General features: G+C 51.4%; 1 protein-coding gene across 1 annotated transcript; it reads left to right on the top strand.

The window, feature by feature from the left end:
• Positions 1-2,811: 2,811 nt before the first annotated feature.
• Positions 2,812-17,532, top strand: LOC144740340 (tubulin beta-4B chain-like). The gene is made up of 6 exons (XM_078623212.1): positions 2,812-3,000; positions 9,371-9,479; positions 11,986-12,096; positions 12,796-13,040; positions 14,293-14,895; positions 15,651-17,532. Exons 1-6 carry the CDS (start codon positions 2,944-2,946, stop codon positions 15,861-15,863), a joined length of 1,338 nt encoding a protein of 445 aa, XP_078479338.1. The 5' UTR covers positions 2,812-2,943; the 3' UTR covers positions 15,864-17,532.
• Positions 17,533-17,699: the final 167 nt, after the last annotated feature.

The following is a 17,699-nucleotide window of genomic DNA, read 5'->3' as shown; positions in this document are numbered from 1 at the left end:
TTGCGCCTGTCAGAGATCACGTGTCAGAGTACACGTCTCAGAGTACGCAGGAGGTCGTGGGTTCGATCCCGTCCCTGTCAATGCCTGCTGCTGCTGTATATTTGCAGTCTGCGTCTCGCTCTCCTTGGTTGCGTGGAATTTTCTCCTGCAGGTCCTCCCCCCACATCGATCAACACGCGCTCAGAATATTTGGCTGCTGGTCGCAATTTCCACTCGATGAGACACTTTCGTTGAGCTCTCATTCCGTGACGGCCAGGTCGCTTCTGCTAAAGAGCGACATTGGCAGCTCAGTGCGCCTTACCTGGTCAACTAAAGCACATTCCTCCTGCGGAGGGAGCTGGTAGGAACGTCGGGTTGCTCGGTCAATGGCCTGCAGGGTCAACGGCGGCGTGGTGTATTCCGCAAATATGCCCGACTGTGAGGGCGGGCACAAGCCGGCGTGAGTAGGTGAAACGTTGAGATTTATAAGGGCACCACGGGGTGACCAGCCCCTCCCCACCCAGCCCCACCCCTCCCACCCCCCACCCAGCCCCACCCTCCCCACCCAGCCCCACCCTCCCCTCCCTCCCCACCCAGCCCCACCCTCCCCACCCAGCCCCTCCCCACCCTCCCTACTCTCCCCTCCTCTCCCAGCCCCACCCTAAAGGACGTCAGTTACTAGAGATGGTGAATCTCAATGGGTTATTACATGGTTCAATAAAGGACGTCACTCACTAGAGATGGTGAATCTCAATGGGTTATTACATGGTTCAATAAAGGACGTCACTCACTAGAGATGGTGAATCTCAATGGGTTATTACATGGTTCAATAAAGGACATCACTCACTAGAGATGGTGAATCTCAATGGGTTATTACATGGTTCAATAAAGGACGTCACTCACTAGAGATGGTGAATCTCAATGGGTTATTACATGGTTCAATAAAGGACGTCACTCACTAGAGATGGTGAATCTCAATGGGTTATTACATGGTTCAATAAAGGACATCACTCACTAGAGATGGTGAATCTCAATGGGTTATTAAATGGTTCAATAAAGGACATCAGACACTAGAAATGGTGAATCTCAATGGGTTATTACATGGTTAAATAAAGAACGTAACTCACTAGAGATGGTGAATCTCAATGGGTTATTACATGGTTCAATAAAGGACGTCACTCACTAGAGATGGTGAATCTCAATGGGTTATTACATGGTTCAATAAAGGACATCACTCACTAGAGATGGTGAATCTCAATGGGTTATTACATGGTTCAATAAAGGACATCACTCACTAGAGATGGTGAATCTCAATGGGTTATTACATGGTTCAATAAAGGACGTAACTCACTACAGACGGTGACTCTCAATAGGCATTAACAAGGTTAAATTAAAGACGCCGGTCATAACAGGCAATCTAAAGAGGTACTTACATGGTTAAATAAAGGACGTACCTCACAACAGAATATGCATCTCAATGACCCCTCACGTGGTTAAATAAAGGACCTCAATAACAATAAACAATCGCAATAGGGCCTCACAAGGTTAAATAAGGACCGCCAGTCGCACGAGACATGGTTAAATAAAGGACGCAGACTCACAAGAGAACAACTAACCTCAATGGCCCTCACAAGGTTGAATAAAGACCGTCAGTCACACGAGACAATTCATCGCAATAGGCCCTTACAAGGTTAAATATCGGACTCACATCTCACATGGTTAAATAAAGGACACTCCCATCCCATGGTTAAATAAAGGACTCACATCTCGCATGGTTAAAAAAAGGACTCGCCTCTGGCATGGTTAAATAAAGGACTACCCCATCCCATGGTTAAATAAAGGACTCACAACTCGCATGGTTAAATAAAGGACTATCCCATCCCATGGGTAAATAAAGGACTCACATCTCACATGGTCAAATAAAGGACACGGCTGTCACATGGTTAAATAAAGGACTATCCCATCCCATGGTTAAATAAAGGACTCTCCTCTCGCATGGTTAAATAAAGGACACGGCTGTCACATGGTTAAATAAAGGACTATCCCATCCCATGGTTAAATAAAGGACTCTCCTCTCGCATGGTTAAATAAAGGACACGGCTGTCACATGGTTAAATAAAGGACTATCCCATCCCATGGTTAAATAAAGGACTCTCCTCTCGCATGGTTAAATAAAGGATGTTTACTCACACGAAGACAATGAACCTCAATGGGCCCTCTACGACCATTGAAACCCCATGGGAACCGGTTCCGCCCCACCCAAGCGTGAGTTTGCATTGGAACCGGTTCCATGAATATTTATTTATTTACGTTACAATGGAACCGGTTCCGCTCTTCCCCCCTACCCCGACCCCCGCCCACTCAGCGCAAAGCGGACACCGGCTGGAATCGATTCCTTCTGCTTCTGCTAATCATTAAATCGATTCTATCATCGTACATTCCGCACGAATCCCAAACGGAATCGATTTTCTAATCGCAGATATCATTACGATTCGATTCTGGCGCTGCGTCACCGTATCGCCATTCGGGGCGCGTGAGCGAAGATCACGTGACGCGGCGGTATTGCCCCGGATGTAAAGCGGGCTATACCATTATCTCATTACTGCAATTGAGAAGGGGGGGGGGACTTGAATGTTTTTGGCATTTTTTTTGTAAACTTACTGACTTGTAAATGTTGTAAGAAATAACCTATATAATTTTTTAATATGTAAAAACATAGCAACGTTGTGGTATAGTGATTTTGTTGTTTAGTCAAGAATTGTGTATTTAAAAAAAAAATTGCCATCGAATTGAGATGGTATCGCCCGGGCGTGCCCTATTTAAGGGGAAGGCATCTTCACTTTCATTGTCCTCGCTGCGGTTGGGAGAGGTGATCTGGGTCGCCTGGTCTGCTGTGCAACAACAACATCAGTGAAGAGCAAATTCTTTTTTACGTATAAATTAAGTTAAACAAATTAAGAGAAAATGCGTGAAATCGTTCACTTGCAGGCGGGCCAGTGCGGCAACCAGATCGGCTCCAAGGTAAATGCACATTCGTTCGGGGGAAACGAATGGGGCTTAAATTGCGTTAAATATTACAATTGTAATGCTTTTTATTGCTCAATGTGGGTGCTAAATGTAGGGGATAATGCATTGTTGAGGTATTTACCACATTGCAATCGGCGTTGCAGAGCGAGCGCGCTACTTTTTATGCGCGGATTAACAGCGCGGCGGATGATTTCTCTGTCGCATGTAAATTAACGTTGCTGTATTTGCTCCAAAAATCAACGGTAAAACGCAATAGTTTAATTTGCACGATAGAAAATATTATAACCGTGAATTGACGACGTTAATCCAAATGCGTTTAGATTTTTTAAAAACATTATTTTATTCAATTTCTTCTCTGAACCCCGTTGAAAAACCGCGCCAAAAGTCCGCCATGTTAATATCCGACGGCGGAGGGGCGCGTTAAATAAAATGTTTTACCTCATGCGATCGGATTGTTTTTACCACCCCCGTATAGAACAAATGCTTCAGTAACGAACGCACTATCGTCGTTAACAAAACGCGCGGTATATTCGACGTTTTAAATTAAATCTAACGGGGCGAAGTGGTCCCCTCAAATGGCGCTGGCGGGAAAATGGCTGCAGCTCCCCCCCCCCATTGTCTAGCGCCGGTTGCGACACCGCTGCCTCGAATCTTCCTTTAATATGTTTAATGAAGCGAATCTTGCTGAGATTTTACACCGCTAACGTTTGCTAGCAAGCGGCACTTCGTGAGGGATTTGTCCCTTGGTGTGTGAGGGGCGTGGTGGTGGTTCGTGCGCTGCTGACTGACGCGCACAGCCATTACAAAAGACCGCTAATTGTTTAACACTTTTTTAAAAAATCTTTAATGAACCGTTATAGGTTTGGTTTTTGGTGACGATTCGACGAACTCGCATCCGTTTAATTCGATGTTTTTTTATTTTTACCCCTGATTGGAATTCACAATTTTAAGGTTTAATGATACACGGTGGTGGGGGTTTTTGTGTCGGTATTGAAATAACAATGGGAGGAGTGGTGCCCCCCCCCCCCATTGTGTCAAACAGCCACGTGTCTGACCCGCCGTGCCGTGGTTTCTATTGAGCATTAAAAGGCTGTGCTCGATCCACTGCTGGATGATCGTCTGCCACGCCAAAGCCCCTTGCGACGTAGCAATTCTAGTTCTCCACGGATGCCCTTTGGGACATTCCGCCACTCCACGGCTTAATTTTCTGTGGCTGATAATTTTGTTAGCTTTAGTTTATATACAAGATGCTAAACGGCAGCGCATCATCAGCCTCTCCTATCAATACAATCGTCTAAAAAATTATATTTGGGGCGTTACATCTGGTGGTGTTGGATCTGTGTCGCAGTGTGGTTAGCGCACTGCGACATGAACTCGGCGACCTGAGCTCGCGACTACGGTAACATTAGCGGTGACTACGGTAACATTAGCAGCGAGTAACATTAGCGGTGACTACGGTAACATTAGCGGTGACTACGGTAACATTAGCAGCGAGTAACATTAGCGGCGAGTGATATTCTGGGGTGCAACCCCCACGGACATCCGTGGTGAAGTGTAATCGTCGTCGGCCGGATCTCGTGAGCTGTACCACTCGGGCGAGGCCATCGTCAATACCCGGCAGTCTATTGACACTTTGCCGTAAATTATTATCAATTACATAAATTTTATTTTTATCAACGGGCATAATTGTAAACGTGTTACGATATTTATTCAATTTTCGATCGCCGTATTTACTCGTAAGCTTCTACGTGCTTGCACAGTTAGCTGCTTATGCGCTGAGCATCGTAGCATGCCGCATTTATAACGGGGGCAAAGTCTCGCTTGCGTCCACACGGACGCCGTTTTATTACCGCAAAGTGGTACCTAGTTTATGACGCAGTCTGTGTAATGGGCCGTGGGGCAGGGAAGGTTGTTTTGTGATTGGGAGGGGCGGCAGGGGCCCGAACAGCTGCTCGAGCATGACCGCATCCACGGTGACATCATCGTCGCTTTCATTTGACAATGCACGGGGCCTCTTGTCACCGTCACGCCCCACCACCACCAGCAGCAGCCATCGCTGCTGTATGCAGACGTGCGACACGGTTAGAGCGCAGCCCTGCAAGCGTAAGGGTCACCCCGCTGCTGGCGGAAGGTGCCTCCCATAGGGTGGTGGACTACTACCTCACCTCTCGCTGGGCTATAGGCGTCTTCTGGAGGGAGGGGGGGTAGAGGTTGTCCACCCTGTAGCCCACTACGCGCAGTGCGGAGCCGTGAATTGTGGTAGAGGTTGACCACCCTGTAGTCCACCACGCGCAGTGCTGAGCCGTGAATTGTGGTAGAGGTTGACCACCCTGTAGTCCACCACGCGCAGTGCGGAGCCGTGAATTGTGGTAGAGGTTGTCCACCCTGTAGTCCACCACGCGCAGTGCTGAGCCGTGAATTGTGGTAGAGGTTGTCCACCCTGTAGTCCACCACGCGCAGTGCGGAGCCGTGAATTGTGGTAGAGGTTGACCACCCTGTAGTCCACCACGCGCAGTGCTGAGCCGTGAATTGTGCGCTTGCTTCCAGCGATCGGCGTGGTTGAACCTGTGACGGTGTGGAGGCCCTCGCTCAGCAGGGCCTGTGTATGGTGCTCCGATGCCTTGACAGCTTCCAGTCGATGGACCATGGGTGATATTATTTTCATGGTGTTGCGGAGCCGACCAATCGGCAAGCAGCAACCTCTTGGGGGGGGGGGGGGAGCTATAATAGATTGAGTTATTAATACGGAACGTGTCTTGAATTGTGCAAGGATATTATAAGAACTTGGGGGGTGGGGGAAGAGGCGAAACGACGGTGCAGTGAAGCCGAGTGAGAAATTGAATCGTAATGGGTGGTGTGGTGACCTGCAGCAGTTACATCTGTGAATGTTCAACACGCCTGATGGAACACTGACAGTCTAGTACGGTGGTTCCTCTTAACCCCCCTGGGGAGCGAGATGCCCTCCCCGGCGGTGCGAGAAATGGACAGAATTTTTTTTAGACGGTAAATCCTCCAAATAAATTGAGCAGGGGCACGTTAAGTACAACTTTGTTTCATCAGACACCATTTTTTTATTTTTAAACAATTGTAACAATCGAACCAAAAGGGTACAAGGCTGCAGCAGGGCTTGTAGTAGGCGGTGTGGCCGATTGTCACCCCCCCCCCCCATCGGCGTTAATGATGGCGTCTGCTCCAGTCCCCGGCTGCTGTTGGCGGCGTCGTCTCTGCGTGCCGACTCGCGGTAGAGTGGCAGCCCGTGCGTGACCGGACACGGCGCTCGGCGTTTACCCAACGCGGAGAACACGACCACACAATCACGCTCTCTCTCGGCTCGTGTCGTGCTGTCTCCACGCCCGCGGCGTTGCACCGCTTGAATTATTCACGCCCTAATTCAAGCCCGTCTCTCTTCTCGTTTGGTGTCCAGGGGCATCTCTGTTTTGGGCGGAGTGGCGCCAATGGGTTTTTGGTTGGTGGTTACTGAAGCCCTCCTCCTTGGTTTGTTGGTGCAGTGAGAGGGTTGGATTTTTTTAGAAAGAGGTGTGGCGATGCATTCACGAAATCGATTGCTTTGTTCCAGAAGGGCCATTCCACTGACATGGGAATTGTGAACCCCGTGACCTCTGCAAGTCCCACGGTGACATTCATAATGAATCGATTTTTATTTCGAATAATATTGGACAATATTTTAATCCTCTGTTAGTAGCCCTTAGTTGGTGGTGGAAATTCCCCATTTTCCATAGATTGGAACATTACACGGGTTAATTACATCCACATTAGGAAGAAAGGCGAGTTTGCTTGGGGCAGGGACATGATACTGCTGGTAATGGATGAGGGACAGAATCTTCTGGATTGCAGCCAATAAATGGGACTGCGTCTGAGTGGGACCTTTAGATCCGTTCGTATGCAGATGGCTCGATGGATTGTTGCTTTGCAGGATTGTGGGAGGTTGCAGCACCACCTGGTCTGAAAGCCTTAATCCAGCAGTGGATTGGCCGTGGCTCATTTGTCTGTGTAATGGCGGAACAACAACTCTGAATTTTACATTGAGGGTTGTGGTGACCCAGCCAGAATTTTCGGCAGGAGTGGTGTAGTTTTAACACTGCCTGCCTGCACCATTGCTTATGCGAATTGGGCATGTGGTCATGTTCTTGGTGACCACAGTTGCACGCTGACGGGCGCTTTCTTAGTCTTCCCATTTGTGTCTGCATCTGGCAAGGCTGAAGCTCATGGCACCATCTTCTTGGTTCTTTCGGGAAAGTCACGTAGAAGGGAAGTAATAAAATAATAAAATCATTCTCACGACGTTTCAACCACTTCGCAAGCAGCCGTCCTTGGGTGAAAACCAGGTCTGTTGGGGCGACAGCGCCTGAATTATTTTATTATTTTTTATTATTTTATTACTTCCCTTCTCTACGTGACTTTACCGAAAGAACCAAGAAGATGAATCCCTGCAGTCACGAAAGCTTTAAATCGAAACTCATGGCACCAGTCGTGTGTACAGTAGAGCAAGTTGGCGAGAGCGATGGATTCCTCCTCGTCTTTTTATAAATCCACGGGGGAGTCGTCGCGGCCCGTCTAACACTTGCGGTGGCACACGTTAGAGGGATGGTTTAATCTTTGCGGACTTTCCACCCCCCCTCCTCCTTCCGTCCCTTCCCTACGGGGCCCGGGCGCCAGCAGCCTTTGTGCAATGGGAGCAGCGTTGGAGCGGCAGCCGTCTTCTGCATTCTACCCCCCCCCCTCCCAATCTTGAGTGGCACCACTGCTGTTGGTTGCTAATTCACCCCCTAACAACCATGACCTGCCCACCAGTCCCCAATATGGTTGTTGGTGGGTACTGGGTACTGCACCCCCCCAATTGCTTTGCATGGCCGGTAACAGATGGGGGCGGGGGGGGGGAAGGTAAAACGCAACTGGTTACCCAGTTTTGCCACGTAGAAATGTTCGGCCACGAATAATAATCCTTCGGTCTTTAACCGAGACGGGTTAGGCGGTGGGGGGGCTGACGGTGGCCTTGTGGTGGTTAGCACACCGGACTTTCTGTGGTCTTATCTGTCACCGGTTCCGCTTGGTTCCGCGTGTTTTGTCGGTTAAAGCAATGGGGTAAGTTTTTGTTTTATTTCCCCCACACTTCAACTCCCCCACGTTCACCCAGCAGCAGGATACTAATGTGTTGTGTTGGGGTGGAGTGCGAGTTGGCTCACCGTCTGACACGTCTCCAGTCGGGTGTGGAAGAGTACACTGAGTAACCTCTAGTGCTCCTTGCAGTGATGTGTGGAGGCAATTGCAGGGCTGTACCTTTAACTGAAGTGGGGCACATGCACCACATGGTGACTTAGGCTTGTCTGTTTGCCTGTGCCCACACGTGCACTTATTCCTGAAATTACACGAATCGATAATCGATTGCTGACTTGTGGAATCTCTAATCGATTTGTGCCCTTGAGTTGAATGGACTTAAGACGTGGTATAAAGGGTGCAACTGCTTAAATACAACTCTACCTAACCCTGTGTAGGTTGACAATAATTTAGGTCATTGCGGAAAGTGTTAGCAGCTTTGTCAAAGTGTGTTCTCTATCTGTGCTTAAGCAAATAATTGGTGGTGATTTGTTACTCATCCTATTTTGGCCACATCCTCTGCGGAAATGCATACCTGCCTTGATCAGCAGAGTCGGGTTTGCTTGAATCTCTGCTGGTCTGCTGCCAGATGCTGGAGGCGTGTGTGGTTTTCGGTGTTGTGTAAGACGGCCTCATGAAGAGGGTGCTGTGTTGGCAGCCTCTACTGTAAGATGAGGTGTGATTTTGGGTGGTTTTTAGTGGTGAGGGGGGGGGAAGAAATGGCGTTGTCTTGAGGCTCGGTCATGTGCTGGCTTGCGCCCGTCGCCAGCACATGCTGTTGCTCTCGCAGATTAAAACCGGCTCGTCTTATTCACTGAGCTGCCCGCTCACCTGGCTTGCTTACACGGCAAAGGCACAAACACCCGTTCTCCTCGGCGCGTGGAGTTGGGGCCCTTAACTCTGGACTGTGAGGAGTTGTGCAATCGTTGGTTAATGAGAACATTTTAAAGTTGTGGTTGTGAATTTCTGGCCAATGTCAGAGCGTTCCACCCCCTGTGCCCCTCCCCCAAATATTTGTTGGCTGCGGCATGAATGCCGATTTCCCTGCCCCGCTGCTGCTGCTGTTCCACCCACCGTGTTACGCACTGTTAGCTTTGCTGGCAATACTCGGTGGCCAAACTCGACAAGTTTAACCGAGGGTGGTTGTGACTTGCTATGACGTGTTGGGTCATGTTTTTAAATTTGCTTGTCATCTTGTCCTCCCACACCCTCCATACCCCTCTCTCCACCACCCCCCTTCTGACTGCAGTTCTGGGAGGTGATCAGTGATGAGCACGGAATCGACCCCACGGGCACCTACAGGGGCGACAGCGACCTGCAACTGGAGAGAATCAACGTCTACTACAATGAGGCGCAGGGTGAGGGGGGCTCAGTGGCCGTGTCTCGCACGTACACACTGGGGGGGGGGGGGGGCGCATGGCTATGAGCCATACTTCTGGGGCCTTGTCAAAGACGGCCATACCTCCACCCAGTCCTGATTTCAAGCCCCAGGTCTGAGTGTCGGCCAGGGGGTGTTCAAAATGCCAGTCTCAGTTGCTGAGCTACTACCACAGGAGGATCCTAGCTGCAATCTCAGAATCTTCATCTCTGCTTGAGGGCTCTTGATGGCTGTGATGGAGACAAGGCAACACTGCTGAGATCCTGGGTCTGCTTGTCTATTATTGGAGGGGTGTGGGAGGTCATAATGGCTGTGTTGCAGGTGCCGAGCCAGCGATATTGACATCCTGAGTTGACGTGTTCTCCGGATGTCTCACGTGATCATCATGGGCCTGTCGGGCATGGACTTATTTTAGCAGGGGGTCCAGGGTTTGTGAGCCTTTGACGCTGGAGTCTACGGGTTCATAATAGCCACGTCAAACACCGGCGCCACGTCCCATAAAGACCTCCGCTTGGTCTCGTAATGGCCACGTCAGTACCAACCACACGGCCTCTGTTTCGATGATACACTTGCCCTACCACAAACTGCAATGGAGGTGTTAAAACGAACACTGAACCCAATGTAAATTTGCAGTGGATTCCTTGCCTCTTACAAAACCTCCCTTGCTTGACCCATGTCGCCTGCTGAGCAGTGTGACTGGCACGCTAATAAAGCGAGCCCTTCAAATCTTGGGGGTGTCGGTGAACAGCAGTGTCTTTGTGGTGTGGGGAGCTTGTGTGTCGGTTTGCGTGCGAGGTATGTGAATGTGAGCGTGTGTGGTTGTGGTGTCGCCTTGGCCTTAAATAAGTGCCTTGTGCAGTGGGTGTAACATCAGCGCTGGGAGACAAAGGCGGCCGAGGGTGCTGCTAGACACCCATCTTGTGTGCCGTGTGCCTTCATATATATAGGTGCTTGCTCTAACAGCACTAGGCCCCAAGAGTCTTCAAGGCTATATGGGGGGGGGGGTCTTTGCGCTTGCGAGCGTGTAGAATGTGTGGCTGCTGTTTGCACGAGCCGAGCTGATGCTGGACAATGTGGTTGGGGAGTAGCTTGACTGAGGCCAGGTTGTGTGAGCGTAGAAACCAAAAAAAGCGGCCCACCGACCCCCAAACGTTTTGTAAAGAACCTCGAATGAGTGAGCACGTGATTGGTGACTCACTGCGGGAGAGAGAAGGGCCCCTTTCTCTCGCGGGTTAAATACGATGAGTGTGCTTAGAGGCGGCACTGATGAGCTCATGCGTAATGAGCCGTGGGGGGGGGGTGTTTGTAATGGCCGTGTCCTGGAAACGCTGCAGTTGTGAGCTCCGTTCTGGTGGTTGCTGTATAATCGCTGGATAATTAAAGATGCTCTTGAGATGGAAGTCTCTTGGGGCAATTAAAATAAAGTCTTTCTAATCTGGGGAATATTTTACCGGCGGGGAGGAATGTTCCAGATGATGAATGCGCTGCAATAAATGGGTAGATGTCGACTGGAAGATTATTCTGAACGATGAACTTCAGGAAGACGTTTCTCCCAGATTATGAGATTTCCCTCCCAACGATGGTTTTAAAAATACAGGGTGGTGAGGAGGGTGGCGGTGTTTATTCTAATCGAGAGAATATTGAATACACCGCTTGCGGCATTCACAGTTGACACCGACACGGCCATTATGAACCCATCGATCTGCACATTCTCGAACGCCGTTAGCCAAGCATCCCACTGTTAGGCGAACAGCTGCTGTACTATAGGGCTGTGGTTCCTAACCGTTACTGCAGCCTTCCACCCCCTTGGGTTCTCAATTGTAAAACCATTTATAGTGGTAATAAATGCATCGGTTTGAAACAAAGTAGTTGTACTTGCGTTGCACGTGCTTACTTTTTGTTTTCGCTTATTTACCTTCTAACACAATCTGGCTTGTTTTGCACCTCCCAGAAAGGACATCTTGTTTACCTGGAGGTGCATGATACATCCCAGGTAAAGAACCACTGCTATAGGGCCACAGAGCTTGGGCAATTGGCTTCCTTCCCCCGTTCGTCTGGTTTCCCACGCCTCTCGGTCTCTCGGGAGTGACCGGACATGATGCGTTACATCACATTCTACTTTATTATCACTAAGCAGATGATTGCGGCTATGCATGCCTGTAATCCAGCACAGAAGGCAGTGAGGGTTGGTGGGTCCACTGCATGAATGTTGTGGAACTCCCTCGTCAAGGAGGAGCCCATCGTCCCCCGGCTTGTCAGGAGCAAGGTGTGGTACGGCACAAGTGTTGGACTTAACCCGTCGGGGAAGACAGCGTCTGACGCTGTCTTTCCGACAGACCTGTTCTTCACCTGAGGACGGCTGCTTGCGTTGTGGCCAAAACGTCGTGAGAATTACTTTATTATGTTTTTATTTTTATTATTTCCCTTCTATGCTGTTGCTGACCACGATTTCATTTCTCGCTCTCTCTCCGCACTCCCCGACTCAGGTGGGAAGTACGTTCCCAGGGCCATCCTCGTGGATCTCGAGCCTGGCACGATGGACTCGGTGAGGTCCGGACCATTCGGGCAAATGTTCCGCCCAGACAACTTTGTCTTCGGTGAGTGGTCGTCTCTCCTTGCTCACGTGATCGCTCTCCTTGCTACCCATTGTCCGGCTGCTTTACACCATTTCATTTCCGCATCTCCAATGTTAAAAACTGTCTCGTGTCTTGTACGGGTCTCCTTTCACCCATTGTCCATCCCCCTCCGCCCACCCTTGTTTGTTTGACCCGTGTGTGGGTCTACCTGTTGTCCACCTCGCCTGTATCGTTCTCACATTGTCTTGCACATTTTGTTTTTCACCTCCCTTGGTTTGATGTCATTCTGTCCATTTCCCCCCCACCACCCACCTGCTTTGTCAAAGTGTTTAAAGTAAAACTTTATATTTAACCAGGCAAGGCCCACTAAGCTACGTAGCTCTCGTTTTAGAAGAGACCTGGCCCCCACAACTGATTACTCGGCGAAGTAGCCTGTCACGTGCAAATTAATAGCGGTCAAATACTCTGTAAATACGTGACATCGATTCTAAATGTGGGGGGGGGGGGGTGATGGAGCAGAACTCCACGTGACCACAGTGAGAGACACGCAAACTTCAAACTCACAGCAGGCATCGTCAGGGTCGTGATCAAACCCACGACCTCCTGCGCACCAGGCGAGTTGGTCAACATCTGGCTAATGCGGCACCGCCCACCCTCTCTGCGCGTCCTCTTACCGTCCGCTTCCTGCGCTCCTGTCTGCCCACCCCAACCGCACTGCAGGCCAGAGCGGTGCGGGTAACAACTGGGCCAAGGGCCACTACACGGAGGGCGCCGAGCTGGTGGACTCGGTGCTGGACGTGGTGCGCAAGGAGGCGGAGAGCTGCGACTGCCTGCAGGGCTTCCAGCTGACGCACTCGCTGGGCGGCGGCACCGGCTCGGGCATGGGCACCCTGCTCATCAGCAAGATCCGCGAGGAGTACCCCGACCGCATCATGAACACCTTCAGCGTGGTGCCCTCTCCCAAGGTGAGATGCCACTAGTGCTTTAGCTACTGTTACTATAACCCTGACCACATGAACACCTTCAGTGTGGTGCCCTCCCCCAAGGTGAGATGCCACTAGTGCTTTAGTTACTATAACCCCGACCACAACATGAACACCTTCAGCGTGGTGCCCTCTCCCAAGGTGAGATGCCACTAGTGCTTGAGTTGCTATAACCCCGACCCCATCATGAACACCTTCAGCGTGGTGCCCTCTCCCAAGGTGAGATACCACTAGTGCTTTAGCTACTGTTACTATAACCCCGACCACATCATGAACACCTTCAGTGTGGTGCCCTCCCCCAAGGTAAGACTATAGTACAAGTATCAGTATCGTCCTATAGTACTGATACTATAACCCCAACCGCATCATGAGCACCTTCAGCGTGGTGCCCTCTCCCAAGGTGAGATACCACTAGTGCTTTAGTTACTGTTACTATAACCCTGACCACATCATGGACACCTTTGGTGTTGTACCCTCCCCCAAGGTGAGAGGCACTAGATAGAAGGTCTGTGGTTGTGAAAGGTGATGGTACTGAGGTCCCACATTGTGTGGTGGTAGTTGTGGTGGTGATGCTGCTGCATGTGGCCTGTAATCCAGCGCTGGAAGCGAGGGGGCTCACACTAACGTTGCGATGAAACTCTCTTGCCGTAGATATCAAGGTGCGACTCTGTACCCTGTACCCTGCTTCGTCTGTTTCCAGCTGTATGGGGATGTTGCCCACCTGCTGTGCTCTGGATGTTCTCCCACGTGCACAACAAACACTCAATTGGCTGAACACCCTCTAGAATAAAAACCCAGTAGCAGAACCCTCTGAAAAGACTTGCCGTGGCTTCCTGGATAAGTAATTAGATTTATATAAATTACAATTAACATTTGCGGTGGCGTTGTGTGCCCACAAGGCAAGTGGTACTGGGGGGTGGGTGCTTGGACATTCTTAGAGGACAAGGAGACTCGAGTTCTTGGTCTGATGCTCGACTTCACGCTCGCCTAACCCTAGTTTATAATCAACGTCACGCGTTTAAGAGTATTTGACTGCCATCAAGTTCCACGTGTTAAGCCACAACTTTGTCGTGCGATCATTTGTGGCCAGATCGCTTCTGAAAAAGCGCTACATAGCACGGTGGTGGGCCCTTGCCTGGCAAAATGTTTCTCAATAGTTTAATCCTCCTGACCCATGACCTGCTGTCCCACCGCGCTTGTCCACTCACCCACTCGCTCGTTCTTGTCCGCACAGGTATCCGACACGGTGGTGGAGCCGTACAACGCGACGCTGTCGGTCCACCAGCTGGTGGAGAACACGGACGAGACGTACTGCATCGACAACGAGGCTCTCTACGACATCTGCTTCCGCACCCTCAAGCTCACGACGCCCACCTACGGCGACCTCAACCACCTGGTGTCGGCCACCATGAGCGGCGTCACCACCTGCCTGCGCTTCCCGGGCCAGCTCAACGCCGACCTGCGCAAGCTCGCCGTCAACATGGTGCCCTTCCCGCGCCTCCACTTCTTCATGCCGGGCTTCGCGCCGCTCACCAGCCGCGGCTCGCAGCAGTACCGCGCGCTCACCGTGCCCGAGCTCACCCAGCAGATGTTCGACGCCAAGAACATGATGGCGGCGTGCGACCCGCGGCACGGCCGCTACCTCACGGTGGCCGCCATCTTCCGCGGCCGCATGTCCATGAAGGAGGTTGACGAGCAGATGCTGAACATTCAGAACAAGAACAGCAGTTACTTCGTCGAGTGGATCCCCAACAACGTGAAGACGGCCGTGTGCGACATCCCGCCCCGCGGCCTCAAGATGTCGGCCACCTTCATCGGCAACAGCACGGCCATCCAGGTGCGTGCGTGCGGTGGAGTTTGGTGGGGAGCGCTACGAGTTCGATTCTCGCCCATGGCCAACATCGGTGACTTATCTGAATTGTTCCTGGGCCTCCCCGAGGTCGAGCCGGCCTCAAATGGGTACCTGGTGCGGTGTGTAAACATCGCTACTACCCGGTGTGTAAACATCGCCGCTAGGGAGACAAAGGCGGCCGGGCGTGGGTTGCCACCTACCCCCTCGTGTGCCGTGCCGGCCCTCATAGCTGCTCGCTAACGGCACTTGCTCCAACAGTCTGTTAAGGCCAAGCGGTGGGAATCTTTGTTTTTGGTGGAGTTTGGAAGGTGGTTTTGTGGCATGGAGGGTCTAAGGAGCGGAGTGGGTTTATGGGGATTGAGTCTTGGTTTGTGAGACTTGGCCTGCAGGAGACTATGCTTTGTATGCATGTTGACCTTTTGCACAACGTACGTAGCCAACCTTACTAATTGGAGGTGCGAGGGAAGGAACCCTTTGAGGGTCTGTTGCCTTTTAGAGTAGGTCTCAGGACCCGTGGAGAACCTGGGTCTTTGCCAGCGGTCTGTTGAGAAGCGCTGCCTTTCAGGAGGATTATCTTGTCCTACCTCTGATTAGCAACTTGGGTTTTGGAATAATTAGATTTAATCGGACTACAAAGACTGCTGCTGCGGGAGAGACCCCCGGGTGTGATGCCTTCCACCACCCTCTTAACGGCAAGTGTCTCACCGCCCCCCCCCCCGTGTCTCTCCCCGCGTGTGCAGGAGCTGTTCAAGCGAATCTCCGAGCAGTTCACGGCCATGTTCCGCCGCAAGGCTTTCCTCCACTGGTACACGGGCGAGGGCATGGACGAGATGGAGTTCACCGAGGCGGAGAGCAACATGAACGACCTCGTCTCCGAGTACCAGCAGTACCAGGACGCCACGGCTGAGGAGGAGGGAGAGTTTGAGGAGGAGGGTGAGGAGGAAGCCGCCTAGATGGTGGTGGTGCCCGGGGGGAAGGGGGGCAGCGATGATAACGATGGGGGGGGGGGGGGTAAGAAACGACAAGTAAAACCAAACGTCACGGTAACACGAGAGGGGGGGAGAGGTGAGGAGAGAGATGATGGGGAAATAAACTTACTGTGAACCACGGTGGGGAGGAGCGGGGGGGGGGAGATGAGGGAGAATAGGAACCGGTGACCATGGGGGAGACATCACGGCTCTAGTAGCTACATCGTGCGCACAGATTTGTTGTTCATCATTGATACATTATGGGGAGCAGCCTCTTCCGTGGACATATCCTAATGAAGTGGACTTCTTGACCTATAACCTCTTAAGTTTTTCGCGAGCAACGCGGGTTCCGGCCCCGCGCACGTGCGCCGTGAGTTTTGTAGCTACGATAAAGACCACCGTTTTCCTGGCGGGAGTCTTCCCGTTATGAATTTGAGAAATCTGCGGTCCCAGAGGGAGAGGTGTGGGTTGGGGGCATGGGTGGTGGTAGTGGCGGTGAGTTGCAGTTAAACGCTTGAGCGTGAGTAGATGGGGGGGGGGGGGGTGCTTGCACAGGTGTGCAGTCTGGCTGGCTACCACATCCGCCCATGGGTTATCGTCTGTTTTGGAAGGTAAAAGTTATTGTCACCTGCCTGTGTGAGCGTGGGGAAGCCCCCCCCCACCACACAGCCACCTGCATGCGTCGTCTTGCACCTGTGCATCGTTTGGCTGCCTGTGCCTGCACAAGTCGATTTAAGTATTAAAACCACCTGCCCCACCCACGTCCCCCCCCCCCCCCCAACTGTTGTCAATGGGAATGGCAATTAGGAGTTTTGGGTGAGTACCCACAAGTCTTTGGGCAGTCTCCAGCAGGGCGCACACACAAGAGTAGGGTGTGTTTCAGGCAGGAGTGCGCATGCCTGCTGCTGCAATCACGTTCACAGATTTGTGCTCTTTGCGAAAGTTGTACATTTTATTTTAGCGCTCCCCCCCGTCACATTGTGTGCCCCCCCCTCCCACGTTGACTTGTTTGGGTGGAGGGCGGCTCTTGCTAAAGTCGTGCGCTGGGGGCTGATGAGCGTGCTCCTTCACCCCCCCCACCCCCCCCTCTAGCCACTTTACCCCGTCAACTTCATGTGATCGCTCTCCTGTGACGACGCCGATGTCTTAAATGATTTGTTTTCTTGTCCTCGCAAAACTTGGTCCGGACAAACATCCACTTTGTACAAAGTCCTTAATTATTTCATGCTCCTGAAGGAATCCGGCTTTTCGGGGATTCTGCTCCCGAGACCGGGTTTCGGAATCTTGTTTACCGGTTTTAAGTTGATGGCGCATTGCCTCTCGCAATAGCCTCTTCATAGCAACTTGCAAATGAATATCGTCCTGTTAAAAGATGTTGGCTGCTGTAAGAAAAGTCGTTTTGTGTCTTGGAACTTTGCCCCTCCCCCCTCCTGTCTGCTGGAGCCATTTCCCTGGGACGGTGCCCAATTCTCACCCACATCCCCCCCACCACCAACACCACCTCTCCACACGTGTGTGGTTTTTGCTAACACAGTTGCTGTAAGGGAAGGTGGACACTCGCACAAAGTGAAACAAGTGAAACGCCGCTTTTTGACCCAAGTACAATTATGCGTCTTGGGAAAAGTGGCGTCAATAAAAAGGCATTGAAAGATGACTTTGCTTGGTCTGAGTGCTTCCTTGTCTCTGCGATTGATTGCAACCTGTAACCATGTCCTGCAGCGTTCGCTCCGGTGAGAGGGGGGGGGGGTAGCTCTTCAGCAGCTGGTGTTGAACCAGAAGTGTGGGAAGGTTGACGCCTAGCAGCTATTGTTAGACATGCTT

This window comes from Lampetra planeri, unplaced genomic scaffold (genome assembly GCF_965212315.1).
Source record: "Lampetra planeri unplaced genomic scaffold, kcLamPlan1.2.h2 scaffold_207, whole genome shotgun sequence".
Classification (NCBI taxonomy): Eukaryota; Metazoa; Chordata; class Hyperoartia; order Petromyzontiformes; family Petromyzontidae; genus Lampetra; species Lampetra planeri.
Note: the sequence above shows the minus strand (reverse complement) of the source record. Positions and strands in the feature narration are given on the sequence as shown.

What these genes read in the sequence shown, in the direction of transcription:
- LOC144740340 (XM_078623212.1), top strand. Translation starts at nt 2,944, where the DNA reads ATGCGTGAAATCGTTCACTTGCAGGCGGGCCAGTGCGGCAACCAGATC. An exon ending in CCCAGACAACTTTGTCTTCG is followed by an intron (nt 12,097 to 12,795) that starts GTGAGTGGTCGT and finishes ACCGCACTGCAG; the next exon opens with GCCAGAGCGGTGCGGGTAAC. An exon ending in GCAACAGCACGGCCATCCAG is followed by an intron (nt 14,896 to 15,650) that starts GTGCGTGCGTGC and finishes CCGCGTGTGCAG; the next exon opens with GAGCTGTTCAAGCGAATCTC.